General features: G+C 38.6%; 1 protein-coding gene across 3 annotated transcripts in view; it reads left to right on the forward strand.

The window, feature by feature from the left end:
- The window catches only part of fgf13a (fibroblast growth factor 13a), a 97,172-nt gene that overhangs the window by 40,059 nt on the left and 38,856 nt on the right, over positions 1-18,257 (forward strand). The window contains exon 3 of one of the 3 annotated variants that reach the window (XM_027135817.2): positions 6,739-6,906. The exons of 1 other annotated variant lie outside the window; for it this stretch is intronic. In XM_027135817.2, coding sequence (XP_026991618.1) covers positions 6,739-6,906 — 168 coding nt within the window. The remainder of the gene's footprint in view (positions 1-6,738; positions 6,907-18,257) is intronic. One more of the 3 variants, XM_047802650.1, reaches the window with a different exon arrangement.

Consider the following 18,257-nt stretch of genomic DNA (forward strand, 5'->3'; position numbering starts at 1 on the left):
CTGAAGTATTGTGTGTCACATGAAGTATTGTGTGTAAGGAGCCACCCGTACAAAAATTAATAAGTTGGCATAGTGACTGGCAGTGCAACTTTGTAAAGTTTACATTTTCAATACAAAGTGTTCCAGATCTTTCAATTCAATTCAATTCAATTCAATTCAATTCAATTCAAGTTTATTTGTATAGTGCTTTTCACAATTGACATTGTCTCAAAGCAGCTTTACAGAACATAAACATAGAACAAAAGGTCAATATAAAGAATAATATAAAGATTAATAGAATACAAAATTCAAGATTAATATTAGATATATTTAGTTCACAGTGCGCATGTATTTATCTCCAATGAGCAAGTCTGAGGTGACTCAGGCAGCAGTGTCAAGGAAAAACTCCCTTAGATGGTAAAGGAAGAAACCTTGAGAGGAACCAGACTCAAAGGGGAATCTCACCCTCATACAGTATGCGTGACACTGGAGGGTGTGATTATAAATATACAGTCAAACAAATGTTGTATTGATGCAAAAGATCACATACTGTAGAGTTTACGTCTCCTCTTTAGTTATGCAGAGTACAACTGGAGCTGGTAGATCCCTAGATGCCTCAGGATTCTCAGAGTCGGCCTCATCTCAGTGGAGGTCCAAAATCTTCATCTCACAGAAGACGATTGGAGCTGGTACAATTTCTGGATGCCTCGGGATGGGTTTCTCGGGATGGGTTTCTACAGTGGAGAGTGGAGAAGCAGTGGAGAGGGATTAACATATCTGCTATTCATAAAATGTGCAAGTCTATGTAATAGTGCACAATATTATGGGATGTATTATGTGTACGCTTGACTAAAGAGATGAGTTTTTAATTTACATTTAAACTGGGAAAGTGTGTCTGACCACCGAACACTATCAGGAAGACTATTTCAAAGTTTGGGAGCTAAATATGAAAATGCTCTACCACCTTTAGTAGACTTTCGTATATATCAATATTAGTAGATATTCTGGGAACTACCAGGAGCCCTGAGTTCTTTGATCTCAGGGAGCGTGAAGGATTGTAACATGCTAGAAGACTAGTTAGATACATTGGAGCTGAACCATTAAGAGCCTTGTATGTAAGTAGTAGCAGTTTGTAATGAATTCTAAACTTAACAGGGCGCCAGTGTAGAGATGATAAAATTGGGGTTATATGATCATACTTTCTTGTCCTAGTGAGAACTCTGGCAGCTGCATTTTGGACTAACTGTAGCCTATTTATTAAAGATGCAGGTATATATAGTCCAGTCTAGAGGTCATGAATGCATGAACTAGCTTCTCAGCATCAGATGCAGACAAGATGTTTCTCAGCTTGGCAATATTTCTAAGGTGGAAGAAGGCTGTATTTGTAATATGGGTGATATGATTTTCAAAAGACAAGTTGCTGTTGCTGGAAATTAATCCCATGTCTTCTAATAATGTTCCCTAATCGAAGTATGTATATCGAGAAAAGCAGAGGGCCTAGAACTGATCCTTGAGGGACCCCATAATTAACTGGAAATAAAATGGAGGATTCACCATTAAATTCTACAAAATGGTATCGATCAAACAGGTAGGATCTAAACCAACTTAAAGCCTGTCCATGAATACCTGTGTAATTTTGTAAGTGATCTAGAAGAATGTTGTGATCGATAGTGTCGAATGCAGCACTATGGTCAAATAGAACTAGTAAGGACATACAGTCTTGGTCCGAAGCTAGGAACAAGTCATTTGTAACTTTCACAAGTGCAGTTTCTGTGCTATGATGGTGCCTGAAACTCTTCAAAGATATTGTTCTCCTGTAAGAAGGAGCTCAGTTGAACAAACACAACCTTTCCTAGTATTTTCGACATAAACGGAAGATGTGAAATAGGTCTATAATTTGATAGTTCATTAGGATCTAAATTAGGTTTCTTAATGAGGTGCCAAATAACTGCCAACTTGAAACATTTAGGTACATAACCCAAAGATAGCAAGGAGTTAATAATGTTAAGAAGTGGCTCACCAGCTTTATGTAACACCTCTTCCAGTAATTTAGTTGGGATGGGGTCTAGTGAACAAGTTGTTGATTTATAATAGTAATAACCTTACCTAACTCTTCCTGTCCTGTACTTGTAGAGCACTATAGTTGTGTGTAGAGCTTTTGGTGAGACTGGGTCAGTGAAGAATCTCATAAAGTCCTTAGAAAAATGGACTGTGATGGAAAAGTGTGTTCAGATTTCTGTTTTTTTTTTTTTGTTGTTGTTGATCTAGCCACTGTGCTAGAACCTGGGATTGTTCCGGTTATTTTCTATGAGTTTGCTCTGGTGCTCAGCCCTAGCAGCTTTTAGAGCCTGTCTATAGCTGGACATACTGTCATTACACACAATTCTAAAAACCCCTAATTTAGTTTTTCTCCACTTTTGCTCAAGGTTACCGGTTTCTCTCTATTGGGTGTGAATATGAATATTATACCATGGTGCATGTGTTTTGTCTCTAAATTTCTTTAATCGGATGGGGGCAACAGTGTCTAATGTGCGAGTGAATATAGCATCTATGCTGTTAGTCATTACATCTAGATCGTTTGCGTTTAAGGGTACAGTAAGAAGTCCAGATAGATCAGGCAGGTTATTTGTGAATCTGTCTTTAGTGGTCGGAATAATAGTTATACCGAGTCGATAACGTGATGAGACACGGTTAGTCTGTTCTACAGGTAGTGTGTACATTATGAGGTAATGGTCTGTGATGTCATCACTTTGAGGTATGATATCTATATCATTGACATCTATTCCGTGTGATATTATTAAATCTAGCGTATGATTAAGACGATGAGTTGCTCTAGTGATGTTTTGTTTAAGCCCAAATGAGTTTAGAAAGTCCATAAATGTAAGTCCCAAAGCATTGTTTGTATCGTCAACGTGAATGTTAAAATCTCCTACAATTAATGCTTTGTCAAAGTTAACCAATAGGTCTGAAAGAGAATCAGTGTAGGGCCCTGGGGGTCTATACAGGGTAACTAATTTTTTCGTGTGTATGTGCGAGAGTGCATCATTAAGAACAAGCACTTCAAAAGAATTAAATCTATACTGTGTTCTCTTAGAAACGGTAAGGAAATCACTAAGGATAGTGGCAACACCACCTCCACGAGCAGTCTGATGAGGCTCATGCTTATAGATATATCCTGATGGTGTAGACTCATTTAGACCGATGTAATCATTTGGTTTATTCCAAGTTTCAGTAAGGCAGAGTGCAGTAAGGCTACTTTCTGAGATGATTTAATTTACAATAAGTGCTTTGGATGCAAGTGGTCTAATGGTCAGAAGCCCAACCTTTAGGAACTGTTTTTGTTTGTTTCTTTGGCATTTTTCTGGTCTAATTACATTAAGATTATTTTGAATTACATTAAGATGCATCTACTTATTGATCTCACTACTCTGGGAACAGACACAGTTTCTATAGGATGAGCTATGTGTGCATTTGTGTCAATGTGATGAGGTGGTGATGAGCCAATCATGTGTCAATGTAATGAGCCTTCGAAGGATGGCTATTGAAATTTAAATTTAAATCGTAGTTTACCAGTCAGAAGGTCTTCATAAGAATGCTTAGTTTGTTAGTGCAGCAAATTTGCACCAAACCCAAACAGCACGTCATCATGTCATCACCTAATGCTTTTGTTCTATATGTATGAATGTGGAGTGGATGTGTACAGCTGCTGTTGTCACTCAGTTCCTTGGTGTGTAGGCAAGAGAAACCATGCAAGCAGAGGATTCCTAGTGTAGAGAAGAAGAAAAAGGCTTTGAAAGTTCTTGAAAGCATAACCCACATGCTCATCTGTCAGGCACTGCAACAGCACTGAGAACTGAGTCCACATGGGGCAGAATCTCAAAAGCATATATGCGTTTTGATACTCTGTCTTACATTATAACTGAGTCACAGAAATTTCTACAATGGAAAACAGCATGGCTTGGGTAGATTGTACAAAGTGAATTACTTTATGCCACTGAATTTTTTCATTTGCAAGACAATAATGAGTAATACTTATTCACTCTTCTGAGGTTTAACATGGGTGTCATTTGGATCTCTGAAGCTTGTTCTTTGAAGCCACCACAATTTGCTTTTTTGTTACACTTTGATAGATCATATACCACATTGAACTGTAAAGTAAAACATCATTTATCATTACTAAATTCTCTGTAGGATTGTTTTGAGTTTGTGATGGGAAGTGAATTTTTGTTGTGTCTGTCTGCTATTTCAACTTTTCCACAATCTTCATAAGTAATAATATTAAGAGGTCACAAGGACAAGGCCATTTGTCCACATTTGACTGATATGGCAGGGCCAAAAACTAGATCAAAACCCATCAGGCTACAGGTTGACAACTAACTGTAGGAGAAACGGCTGATGTAGGAGCACAGACCTCCTGTGAATCATCTATCCATCAAGTTCCCCAATGGCTAAACCATATTCTCTCCAGTCTTGACACAGACTGCTACTCTCCATCTCCCTGCCAGGCTATAAAGATCCTGTCTGGCTGTATATCATTTTTATTGCTGCTGATGGGCTTTCAGTTAACACGGTCATTAATAACCATGGCTGGACTTACAAAGATTCAGAAGAAGATTCAGAGAAGAAACAAAGATGATTTTTCCAGGGAGTATAGAGGATGATGCGTTATAAAATCCCACCAAATGTCACCAAACACGTGCTATTTGTGAGAATATGGAGTTAAAAGTAAATCCAGTTAGCCTGGTGGGAGGAACTGAACAGTAGGGGTCAGTCTATGTCCATTTTAACCTCTTGTTATGATTTGTTAGCGGTACTATAGTAGATGAAGAGTAGTTTGCTCATCGAGTTACTTACCACATAATGTGGGAATTGTCTTAAATCACGTCATACATCTCAGCTGTTAGGGTGGAGCTTGTTTAGCAGTAGCAGTCATGTGACATGAACTTTAAAAAACTTCTTTCTTTTCTTTTTTCTTTTTTTAAAGATAGAACAAATGAAAGAAAGACATTAACTGTTGCTGCCTTATGGGATCAGGTTGAGGCATTTCTAAGAGAAGGCTAAGACCCAGCTGACCTGAGGAGGGTGGTCAGTGGTCTCGGTGTGTCAGTGATGCTGACTCTGCTGGATCCTTATAAAGCTTGTTTTAGTTTGCATCATCTTCAGTAAAGGCTCCTGGTTCATCACAAACAGTTTATAAAAATAGTTAAAAAAAATCACATCTAGTTTCACTGCAAGCCTCAACAAGCAGATGCTCAATAAATGAGACTTTTTACTTTATTTTGTATAAAATTGGTAACAGATGATTTAGTACATTTACATTAATGGAGGGTCTTTTTTAAAATATGCTATGTACCAAAGATGTTTTCTTTCAAAAATTGGTACTGGCTGTGTGTGTAGATTTAGTAATGAATACATATAATCTCAGAGAAAATGGCACTGTGCTAGGTACCCCTCGTAAAGATCTCTTATAGCCTCCATTTCTAAGTAATAATGTGACCTGCTTTAAAGGTCTATTAAAGTTCAAAAGTCAGTGTCTGTGTTAATTAGTTGTTATCAGTCCCAACAGAACCCAATTTTAGATCTCTGTTTTTGTGTGTAGAAGAAAGTAATCAGTCTTGTGCCCAGCATTATACTCTTTTAATGGATGCAGTGTTCTTCACCGTTCTTGTTTGGACATGTAGGCAGTGGCAATCAGTCAGCTAACCTACTTTAGTCATCTGGACTTAAATAACCACATACATTCACAATTCTGAATACCATTTTTTTCTGTATTTCCAAAACACACATCGAATCAATCAGCCCCTTAAGAACTACATGAACGATATCATAGAAGGCTTTGAACAATTACTAAATCACACAGCAAAAGGAAGATTGGTTACATTTATAAAGAAGCTTAAGAAGTGAAAGCCTTGCATGAATCCATTACGACAATGACGACTGTCTGTTTGTGCATGAAAAACTGCATCATGCAAAAAAATGTATTGCTCAATATAGAATGTGCATGTGAGATGCTCCTAAAGTATTATATGCAACTCTATTTGATTGTATATAGTAGCTGATGCATGGCCTGCACTTGCTTCTATTTTGCCTCTGCAAGGTGATGAATGTACAGACTTCCTTGAACAGGAGAAGGTGTGTGTGTGGGGAGGTGTACATCTCTGCACTGCCTTGCTCATAGCCATGCTCGTGACCCACAGGATGATGCTCAGTAATGTGGGGCTCGATGATGGAACAAATCCTTGTCCTGAGCTCAGATTTCTCCCTCTCCGTCTTTTCCCGCATTGCTTATCTGCTCTCACTTTGGGTTCATTCATTTGTGATTTACTGTGTATTAACACTAATGATATCTCTTTCTTTATTTATTTCTCTTTTTAATTCTTTATTCTCTCTCTCTCTCTCTCTCTCTCTCTCTCTCTCTCTCTCTCTCTCTCTCTCTCTCTCTCTCTCTCTCTCTCACACACACACACACACACACACACACACACACACACACACACACACACACACACACACACTCTTCTGTGCTCTCTCTCTCTCTCTCTCTCTCTCTCTCTCTCTAAATAGCAAGCTACTGTGTGTTTTGCTGTACTTATTGTTGTTGCTTATGATACTGTGTTTACCTTGTTTGCTTCTTTCTCATACTTTTTCTGTTTATTTTTGTTTGTTTTCTTTTGTTGTGTTGAGATTGGTTTTGTTGCTTTGAGCGCTTTCTTTCCCCTTCTCTAACCCTGCGTTCATTTTGTTGTGGCCCGGCCGCAGTCCAGGATGACGCTGCCCCAGGTACCCAGGAGTACATTATGTTGCGGCAGGATTCCATCCATTCAGCGGATATAAGGAGTAAAGGCTCCCCCTTTCGTGCTAAGTGTCACGAAATCTTCTGCTGCCCGCTGAAGCAAGCTGTCCTCAAAGAAAGCGCAGAGCCTGAAGGTTTGTCTGTAACTCATCCATGGATTTTTTGTTTTCTTCTTTTATGCTTCTCATACAGTATATGTTTCTCCTTTTTCTTCAACCTTAACAAATAAACAAACAAAACAAGAACACACATTTTAAAGCCCTCTGTGTTGCATATTTATGCTTTTTGTGTAGCAAGGGCTTCAGTCCTGTAGTGTCTGGAAGGCTGCCTTGTCTACTGTGTGTATGCACGTACTGTATGTCCCTTGCAGCCACATTCCCTCAGGCAAATGTAGGCCTCAGGTTTGTGGTTTTTATGAAATGCATGCACCAGAAAAAAAGCTCTCCCAATGCTCTCCCAATCTGCTACTGCTGATGAACAGCTATCAATTAAAAAATAAAAATAGCTGCGTTCAGGGTGTCTGCAGGTGCTTAAGGTTTATTTAGTTTTGTTTTACAAATGCCCTATCTTGATATTGTACACTGCCTATTCAGTCCAATTAAACGAATGCTGTGAACGAATTTGACATCAGTCATGTCTTTTTTATGAAACCTAATATTTATTTAAACTATATTATTATTATTATTATTATTATTATTATTATTATTATTATTATTATTATTATTATTATTATTATTGTTGTTGTTGTTGTTGTTGTTGTTGTTGTTGTTGTTGTTATTATACTAGTATTAGTATTAGTATTAGTATTAGTATTAATCAATCAATTAATTTATTAAAACTATAAAAACAAAACTGACAGATTTTTGCAATATAAATGTATACACTATACATCTATACTTTAAATCATATTATTAAGAGACTACTATGTAAGAAAAGAATATGACCCTGGATCCTTTGACACCTTGTCAGTTTAAGGAAATAAAAAGCAAACAGGGTTTTTAAGATTAGCTGACTCTGACCGTTTGATGACATCTTCAAAAATTTTAAACTCAAGGGTACATGCAGACACCCTATGCTTAAAGTTAGATTTTAAAAGTTTTATACTGACGGTGACAGTTTTTTCCGTCATGACCCTGATTTTTCTCTTCCTGCTGATGTTGCTCGTCTTCTCCAATGTGCTATTAGCTTGCCTGATGGCTGCTTCTTCCCTCTGCCATGAAATAACCCATTCCTTTCGGCTATGGCTCTCAGTCTCTCTTACAGGAGACACAAACAATGCAATCTAGCAAATCCATGCTTGCCTTTTGAAGTTCTGAAAGAAAGGAGGATTTTTGTAATTCCTCTCCCTGTACCATTTCACTCACAGTGCATCGGTGTTTGTTCATGTCTTAGCGTGATGGCTTAAAACACAGGGTAGGCATGTGGCTGAGTTCATGCATGTTCGCAGATAATCAGAGAAGGTGAGCTTTGCTTTGTGTGTTACCTTTGTGTGCTTTGGAGACCTGTAGAGTTTAAGACTGAGTGTGAAAGTGTTTTCCTTTTCAGACATTTCAGGCCTCTGGGTAAGCCATCACAGTTTATGAATGAAATCACACGCAAATACAGTTGTCATTATGTAGACTGGAAATATAGAATGATAAGTCATTTAGCTTAAAAAAAAAACAATTCTGTATATTACACATTTAATGAGTTTGCCCTTATTTCAGTTGGTGATTATGCCTGTCAGGCAATCACTGATGCACGTGTTATTCTGTCAGTGTTTTCTTCAGTGTTCAGTTAAGATGTTTAAAACAGATTATTCTGTGGATGAGGCTGCAAGTCAGTGAGAGACTACATATCTATTATTCAGTTTAACTGTGGCTCTGCTAAGACGTGACTAAATTTCCAACGTGTGCGTCTTGTGTAACGTTCTTGAGGGTGTCATTAAGATTGTGGAGACTGATGCATGTCTTAGCATGGGGTCTCTGTGCAGCTGCTAAACCTCAGGAAACCCAGCAGTACAGTATATTTACAGTGGGTATGGGTACATAAAGGCATCAGATTGCGCTACCACAATAGAATATGTCTTTTACTGATTCCTTAATATATTTCTTCTACAAACACAGATAAACACATATTGACACACAATGACTGTTCATCTAGCTCCTCACAGATCTAAGGGTCATATCAGTTTGATCAAAACCATACAGTAGCTCCTCCGACTTCACCATGTCATCTAACCTTTTCACCTGCCATCTTATTCTCTAGCAAAAAATATATTCAGATGAATTTAGAAATCTTAAATTTTGTTTGTTATCCAGTGAGCTTGTCATCAAGCAGCTTTAAAGCACAGCATATCCTGTAAACCGAGTTTAATCAGTTACCTGATTTCTGTTTATATACTTTACATCATTTAATATGCAGTGCAAAAACCACAGTACCTCATTTTACCTTGTCAGTGTGTTCTTATCTAATTTGATTTTGGTGATGATTATGAACTACATTTGTGTCAGACTGGAAAATGAAGCTTGAAGATTTATTTCTTATTTCTTTGCAACCATTATCTCTGTCTAGCATCTAACCAGCTCAAGAATTTCCGTGAGTAATGACACTGAGTTTCTCATTCTCCACTACCACTGCCAAAGCAAAGACACTTGGAATGAAATGAAGCCTCAAGGACTGTCCCAAAAGTCCTTTTAAAATCCCCACACCTCGATCACTCACACATTAGAAGTCTTCATTTCCCTGATATCACAAAAGTGCTGAGTTGGAGGAGTGCTCACTTGAAGTGCTTAAGTTGGCATTTGAAATTTCTGCATTGAAGTAAATTTGCACTGTCAAAACAGAGAGGTGCATGTTTGGGAATAACGGTAATATAATTATTTAATCTGACAGAAAACTTTATGTTTCACCAATGCAATGCCATGATGGAATAAAATCATGAGAGAGGGGTCAAGCTATAAGACATGAAATGCATGCCCACATATGGCACTATTAACCAAACAACCTTTCTACACATGTCACGTGTCTGTGTCACGTGTCACGTGTCTGCCCTGCCTTTTTTTACTCCTCCCTGTCTCTGCGCACCTGTTCCCTATGTGTTCATTGTCATTTCTATTTAACCATGCCGGAATCATCGTCAGTGTATGTTGCTCTTCCTCATCCTTTGTCCTGTGTAGTTTTGTAGTCTTTGTTCCTGTTCTTTTAGTTATTAAACATATTTATTTGAAGCTATCCTGCATATGGGTCTGTCTTGCTGGTGTGACAGAATTATTCCGTGCAAACTCGGACCCAGCAGGATAGCTTCCAGCCTGGACCGGCTTATTGGGAGCATATTTTTTTCCCCAGGACTTTTTCCTTTTTATTCAGTGAGGGATACGGCTCCACTTCTGGTTCTCCGTGTTCTCTCACTTCTATTCCGCGGAGGATGTCACTTCTGTCAGCGGGGGGTGTTGCAGGCCCATGGTGGATGATCTTTCCCACCCTCCATCCCTCCTATTCTGGTCTTCGAGACATGGTCTGGCCGCAATGTGTCTGCTTGGCGGTGGATGTCGCTCTGCCCTTCTGCGCGGCGGTGGACGTCGCTTGGCCCTTCTGCTCGGCGGTGGATGTCGTTTGGCCCTTCTGCTCAGCGGTGGACGTCACCCGGCCCTTCTGCTTGGTGGTGGACATCGCCCGGCCCTTCTGCTCAGCTGTGGACATCACCCGGCCCTTCTGCTTGGTGGTGGACATCGCCCGGCCCTTCTGCTCGGCTGTGGACATCACCCGGCCCTTCTGCTCGGCTGTGGACATTGCTCGGCCCTCTCTGGCTGCCTCGCCATGTGCCTTGCTCCCCCAATCTGCCTTGCTGTGTGCCTTGCCCCCATCTGCCTCGAAGTGTGCCTTGATCCCCCCATCTACCTCGTCATGTGCCTCGCCCCCCCTCCTGGATCTCGTCGGGATCATGGTTCCCTTGGATATGGTCATTAATATGGGATTGGCGCTTCGGGAGCCGCACCTCGAGGGAGGGGTACTGTTACGGTTCAGCCCGGACTTTTGGCCATGTGCTTCTGTTTATGTTCCATGTCACGTGTCTGCCCCGCCTTTGTTTACTCCTCCCCGTCTCTGCACACCTGTTCCCTATGTCATGTCTATTTAACCGTGTGTCATAGTCAGTGTATGTTGTTCTTCCTCTTCCTTTGTCCTGTGTAGTTTTCGTCTGTGTTCCTGTCCTTTGTATTTATTTATTAAACCCTATTTAGTTAATGCTATCCTGTATCTGGGTCTGTCTTTCTCTCCCGGTTGGGACAATTTCCCTTTAAATAATCTTATTAAGTGCATTTTCTAAAAGCAGACTAACATTGACTATGAAACCACACATTGAAAAAGTTTTTTTCTACATAATGTCTATTAAATGACAACTACATAATAAATTAAGTTAAATGTTCAGAAAATTATTTTTTTCCAAGTTGCACCTGATTTATTTTACTTCATGTTTTTATGAGACCCCCACCACCAAAAAGGGCCTTAAAGCAAGATTCCTTCAGACCTGCATCCTAAACTCACCATGATGTCTTGATCATAAATGTCAACCCATATAACATCCTCTACATTGCTTCTTCTTCTTCATTCATTCAAGCTTTTATGTAGTCATTTAATGAAAAGATCAAGTTCTATGCTATCAAGTACGATGGTATTCTCCTACAGTATGCGGCTGACCAAGCTATATAACATACAACTAATTCAATTAAACTTTATCATAATGTTAATCACATGTTGCTTAGATCAGCATGGGAGCAGCACGGCCTGTACTCCATCACACACACTCTCTTTGTTACAGTGACAATGCTACCTATTAAGTAGTATTTCATGATACATTTAACTTCTTCCACAGTTTTGCAGCCTTTTGTGTAAGCAAAATTATTCTGATCATGGAGTCTATTGTTAAATTACACTCAGACTTCTTTATCTTCTTCTCTGTTTACACCTACTGTAACAGCTGCACTGAGCTCAGCATCTTTGCTTTCAATCCAGTTACACCTTCATCCCCTGTTAGCAACTTTTTCATTACAATCACTAGACAAAACATTCTGTCCTGTTTTCATTATAGGTGTTTGTAGTCAACAGCTAACTTAAAAATGAATTTAGTGGTGACACAAACACAGACATAGACACAGTGTAAACAAACACATTACTAGACACAACAAGGCTGTCTCAGAAGAGAGAGAGAGAGATCAATCATTAAAACTGATAGCCATATGTTAAAACTCAATACTCTGTATTATTTTCTGTAAAGCGAGTGATGACAGTACACAGTGGAGGTTCTTTTTTTATCAGTCACCACTCCTGTCACTCTCACCTACCACTCTCATCTCTTTTAACTGTCATGATGTTGTTATCAAACCTCCTGGACCAGACTCTGTTTAGTGTAAACGCTAGTAGGGAAATGTTATGGCTCTGGTAATATGTGTAAGCTACATGAGATCAGTGGAAGGCCAGATGGTAGTGGAATAGGGACAGAGACTCTGAGTCATGTCAGCAGATTCGGTACAAGCAAGAAGCTGAGATACAAGCATGTCCCCTGTAGTGTGTCACACAGTGCAGTTTATAAGCTATTGTTGCAATTCATAGCAGTATGTGCTGTAGCTATCATGTTCTGTCAATTGTAGTTCATAGGCACGTTTCACTTAACTCTTCAATCGTACCCTCAGTTGAACACACCCACACACGCAGACACACACAGAGAAAGACCAGATCTTACTTTAAGGGATATTTAGAAGTCATCACATTTTAAAGGTTTGCCTTCATGTACAGTATTACATGAGGTAGCTAGAAGGACAGTGAAAAACATGTTCTGTTAACGAAAGAAGATCTTTTGCAAAACCTGTATTAAAAATCCTAGTATCTTAGATATATTATAGAGTTATACATAATGCAGAAACATCTGCAGAAGTATCACGAGTTTGTCTATAATTATGGGGGAAACTGAGAAGCCCTGTTTTATTTCCCCAAGGAGCCTATGAAGCCTCTTTGGTGCCAGAGAATTTGCCCACCAGTAGACTGACCCACTTTCTAACACACAGACACTTACCATCCTGAAAAGATGATATACACATCCTTTCCAGTGCACTACCAGTCCCTATATCTTAAATAACCCATATGGCATCATTTAACACTCATTTTTAATGTGCCGAATCAGTGCCAGTGCCAGTTAGCCTCCCTCAGGTCCAACACTGTGTTGTACTGCAGCTTATTGAAGTTTTAGGAGTTTCAAGTGACAGATCTTTACTTAGCTGGTGATACATTAGCTGGTGTGTAAATAATGTTATCTGCAATGAGTTAATTAAGTCTGGGTTTTGGCTTCACCTGCACACATACACACACAATGCTACCGTTCCAGAATACAGGCTACTAATAAGCTATAGTCTCAGAATAGATCGCCTATCCAGTTAATACTCAAAAGCTGCATGATTAATTGCTGTTGTATTCACATGTAAAAATATTTGAGTTTTTAATAAATTAGAAGAGCAGGAGAAATATACAGTGGATCCAGATATCAGTGGGTGTAAGATGGGAATACACACTGGATGGAACAAGTTTAAAGTGTTTAAATGATAAATTTCCCCAGATAACTGTCAAAAAGGAAAGATAGTGTTCTCACACTGTGTAGCGGTGGAGTATTACTGGCAAAAAATCAAATCATGCATCCCAGGAAAACAACTCGTAGTATTGTTAAAAGTAGAATAGTTCTTAGCCTCCATCATTATTACAGTTTGTAATGGTAGTGATAGCAGTATGCAATTATCAGTTCTGAGATTTGAACATGGTCAAACGAAAAAGCAGTGCAAAACATTTCCCTCTTTTTCCTCTCACTTTTCTTTTCCCTTCTTTCTCATTTCTCTTTCAGTCAGTCTCCTCCTCCCACGTGCACCATTGTGTTCCAGATATCTATTTAGTCTGTTACCCTGAGTCATCTCCATAATGTTCTCAGCTGGTCCCCTTATTCGTCAATCTGTTTCAAACTCCTTGTCCCTGGTGTGTGTGTGTGTGTGTGCGTGCGTGTGTGTGTGTGTGTGTGTGTGTGTGTGTGTGTGTGTGTGTGTGTGTGTGTGTGTGTGTGTGTGTGTGTGTGTGAGAGAGAAAGAAAGAAAGAAAGAAAGAAAGAAAGAAAGAAAGAAAGAAAGAAAGAAAGAAAGAAAGAAAGAAAGAAAGAAAGAAAGAAAGAGAAATAGGGGCTGGAAACTGCTGTTAAATTCCTCTCTGAACTTGGTTTGAGTAGTTCCAAAAAAAGCCAGACTGAGCAACCAAAGAGAGTGGAAGCGACACATCATCGAGTGAAGATCGATGCTTAAGAGCTTGGCAGATCCATTTTAGATCCTGTCTAAGCAGTGCCACTTCCTCTGCTGCTTTCTCTTAATCTTAAGTGTTCATTTGAAAGTCTTTTCGGCCATGGGAGCTGTTGACACATGTCTTTTGTGCATCTTTGTGGTCAGCGGGTCTCATAAGACTCTTTGCATTGTGTAAAGTATAGTGTATGTATAAGCACTTTCTAGATACTGTGGAGACATAATAATACCACTGCTCTCACAAAAACATCCATATCCATCTATTCATACATGAACAAATATTCAAGGGCATGGTCTGCATAAAACAGGCTCAATATCATATACACAAACACATGCTTCACTCATATGGGCTCAGAGTTCAGGGGCTCATGTAAGGCTGTATCTGATGCTGCACTTGACAGTTAGGTTAGGGCTACACTGGGCCCTTGTCACCATTGAGCATTACCTCTGATAGCCTGTGGGAGGAATACATGAGGAATGTCAGGAGGCAGAAAAGAAATTAACATCTTTCTGCCAGTTTCACAGCTATACATTAGTGATTATACTGCCTTCAATCAAATAGTGACTAATGATATAAAGTTATCAAAGGTATTTAAAGTTCTCACTAAAATAGAAAAATGTTTCTGTGGCTGACTCAGACTTTGTACATAACAATTAGACGTTTTACCACAGGTTGCTGTATTAACCAATTAGTTGTTTCTTTGCAAGAAAGTAGTCCTCTTTTCCTCAGTTTTATTTTGTGCGTGAAAATTTTGTTTTAAGTTTTGTCTAATCACAAAAAGTGAATCCTAATAGAGCCTGATGGTTAAACTGAATCTGAAAACAAATGAGCACAGCTTCAGAAACTTTTCTTAAAATAATAATGAGATGAGAATATTCAGAAAATGAGTGTAATAGTTGGATAATAATTTGATAAAGATATAAAACATTTCTAAGGCTAGCTACATGCTACACTAACGCCTCTGACCTTTCCCCCTTCTACTGTTCCACGATCATCGTAAAACCTCAATAAAAATTAAAATGTATTTATTTATTTACTTGTTTAAGGATCTGTGGAAAGTCTGTCTGTACCTCAGCATGATGCTACTTTTTGATAGCATTATGTTGTTCATATATACATAAATATCTTTGGAGGGAGGTACTTTGAAGAAAGTTTCATATGGAGAGAGTGGAACCGGTGAGTGGGAGTGTGAATCCTTTAATGGCTATACTGTATGTGGCAGATTTAAGCAATTTTTTAAAGTCAGCAAGTGTGTTTTAGCTTTTAGTTGTTAGATGCTTCAAATTAATATGAACTATATTAATACTGAATTTTATGATAACTTTAATATCTCTAATTAATTCACATAGTTGACTGACATGGTTGACTCTATCCACTGCTTTCAGAGACTGCTGTGCTCTAATATTCTATTGTCTGCTGTTAGAAATATCTAGCATATCGTCACTTTGCCTCCCAGTGTTCAGAGTATGCAATGTGCTCAGCAGTGCTGCCTTTCTGTCTGTATGCCTGTCTGTCTGTCTGTCTGTCTGTCTGTCTGTCTGTCTGTCTTTTCAGCTGTCTGTCTGAATTTACTTAAACATCCTACATTAAAATGTGCTCTTTCCATCTCAAAGTAAAAGAGTGAATCTGCCTTTTGCCATAGGTTAAGACAATCATTTTTAATTATGCTAAATAATTCTCAGAATGCTATATATAGCATTATAGGGCTCTCTGACTCCAGAAGATACAGGGGCCACTTGGTAGAGGAGGAATATGACAGATAAAGTCAAAGGATGTCAGTTACAAACCACATTGTCATTATTTACCTACTACCAAATCTGTGGTAATCGCAGTACATTTTTATGTCAGGATAGTCATCATTATTATGATGTGTGAATAAGAGATTGTGTAAAAGCATAACTGCAAGTGCTGAACTCCATTAAAGGAACATTTATCCGAGCACAAACTTTGGCTGAAGTCCAAGTGGGTAAGCTTCTGCAGCTGAATGTTTGCAACATCCTATTTTACTATTTCATGATTTGCAAGTGAAGCGAAAGAACATGACTGAGTCTGTAACTAAATGAGTGACACAGAAGGAGAATGAGACATAAAGACAGACAAATGAGAGGAGACGTAAGAGCTAGCCGCTGCATGGCTGACTGGTTCAAGGAGAGAATTGGAAAAAGCAACCTAGATTATACCACTAGAACTACAAAGCTTCCTATGTAGAACCCTAAATAGAGAGAGAGTCTATTTTTCTATCTCTGTATCATTGTTTTTAAAGGGTCTCCAACTGCCCTGATAACCTTGTTCATGTAAGTAGCTTCATGGATGCTATGGGATCTGGAAATTTTCAAACCTTTTGTCATGCCCATCCTTGTCGACCTTAACATCACTAAAAACCTGTGGGGTGCACTGAAGAGGATACTCCATAACATTTCTTTGTTAAATTTTATTAAAACATATACTGCATATACTGTAACTATGATTAAAATATTGACATGATACTCAGAAATAGTACACAAAAAATAATCTTCAAAGTCAAATCATATTGTTTTGATTAGTGCTGTTTTGTTTTTTGCTAACGGAATGATTAATTTATTTTATATTTTGCATTTCACCCAGAATGTAACTGTTGTATAAATCATTTTGTCATTTTGAATCATTTTTGAAATGCAGAAGTGGTTACGCAAATAGATGGATCTAAAATCAGCTTTTTCTCTGTGAGTTATTATAAGAACACTCCCTTGATTCCAAAAGCACAGATAAATATAGTTTGAGCAACTTTTCAAACTTCACATATCAACGCACTGAGGAAGGACATACAGTAACATACTCAGACAGCTTCAATACTGTAGTCATTTGTTAGCGAACAAAGCCAGTGACAATGCTGGCACAGAGTTACATAAATGTTAAAATGCTTTGTGTGTGTGTGTGTGTGTGTGTGTGTGTGTGTGTGTGTGTGTGTGTGTGTGTGTGTGTGTGTGAGAGAGAGAGAGAGAGAGAGAGAGAGAGAGAGAGAGAGAGAGAGAGAGAGCATACATTCATTCAGTATTTTTTTTTTAAAAACTTTGTAAAGACCAAATGTCACCCCAAGAACTGTTTTGACTTCGTTGGGTCTCAGCTGGTCCCTATAAAAAAGACAACCGTTTTGGGTGTAGGCATAGCATTAATTCACTGCATTAATAATAAATGTCCTTACAATGATAGTAAGAAGGTTTGTGTGTGTGTGTGTGTGTGTGTGTGTGTGTGTGTGTGTGTGTGTGTGTGTGTGTGTGTGTGTGTGTGTGTGTGTGTGTGTGTGTGTGTGTGAGTCTTCTGTTAGTTCCTATAGTTGCTAATATAATGTATTGAGTTCATCAGACGTCTCTGAAACAGTAGCCGAGTGCATTAACCACCACCAGTGTCTCACTGGTTGACTTTTGCACCATTAAATCTACTGATTTAACAGGGACATCATAATAACTGTAGTTTGTTTGTGATGAGCTGTATGTGACTTGCTCTTGTAAACAAGTATGCAAGTTAACTAATGCAATATCATTTTTGCCTTAATCCTGCCATCTTCTTGAACTAGTAGAGATACAATATCCTAAACCTCAGAATGGCTCCAGTAGCCTGACTAGAGTCCAGCTCAGGATGCAGTATGCTTAAAAAAGACATGGAAAGGCATGCGGCTTCAGACGAGGTTTAGGCCATCAAAGTCTTTCACTTGAAAGGCCACAGTGATTTATGTGCTAAATGAGTGACATCCTTGGTAATTTTTTTCTCTCTTTCTCCTTCATCAAAGACTAGGCAAAGACTATTAGTACTTTATTGGTTTCAGAAGTCATAGTGGCTGAACAAAAAAGGATTTCAACGTTTGGGTGAAATTCCTCTCTTCACACAGTGAGGGGATTTAAAAAATGCATAAATGGAAGAACTGAGAATATAAAAGCAGGGAAAGGTGCAGTAATATAAACCCAAAACTATATATAATGGCTTCACTAAGTACAATGAGACTCTGTAGGGACTGCAGAGTAAGATAGCAGGGAGAAATCAGCAAATCCCATGGAAGAATTATAGTGCCATTATTCTTATAAAATAAAGGCTACTTAACATCAAATGATACTGTTTGTGTTGCTCTGCTACCTCCCTTTATATTTAGAATATATATAGAATATATAGAATATATATATATATATAGGAATGTTAGAGAATGAAA

The sequence above is a fragment of the Tachysurus fulvidraco genome, chromosome 17 (assembly GCF_022655615.1).
Source record: "Tachysurus fulvidraco isolate hzauxx_2018 chromosome 17, HZAU_PFXX_2.0, whole genome shotgun sequence".
Classification (NCBI taxonomy): Eukaryota; Metazoa; Chordata; class Actinopteri; order Siluriformes; family Bagridae; genus Tachysurus; species Tachysurus fulvidraco.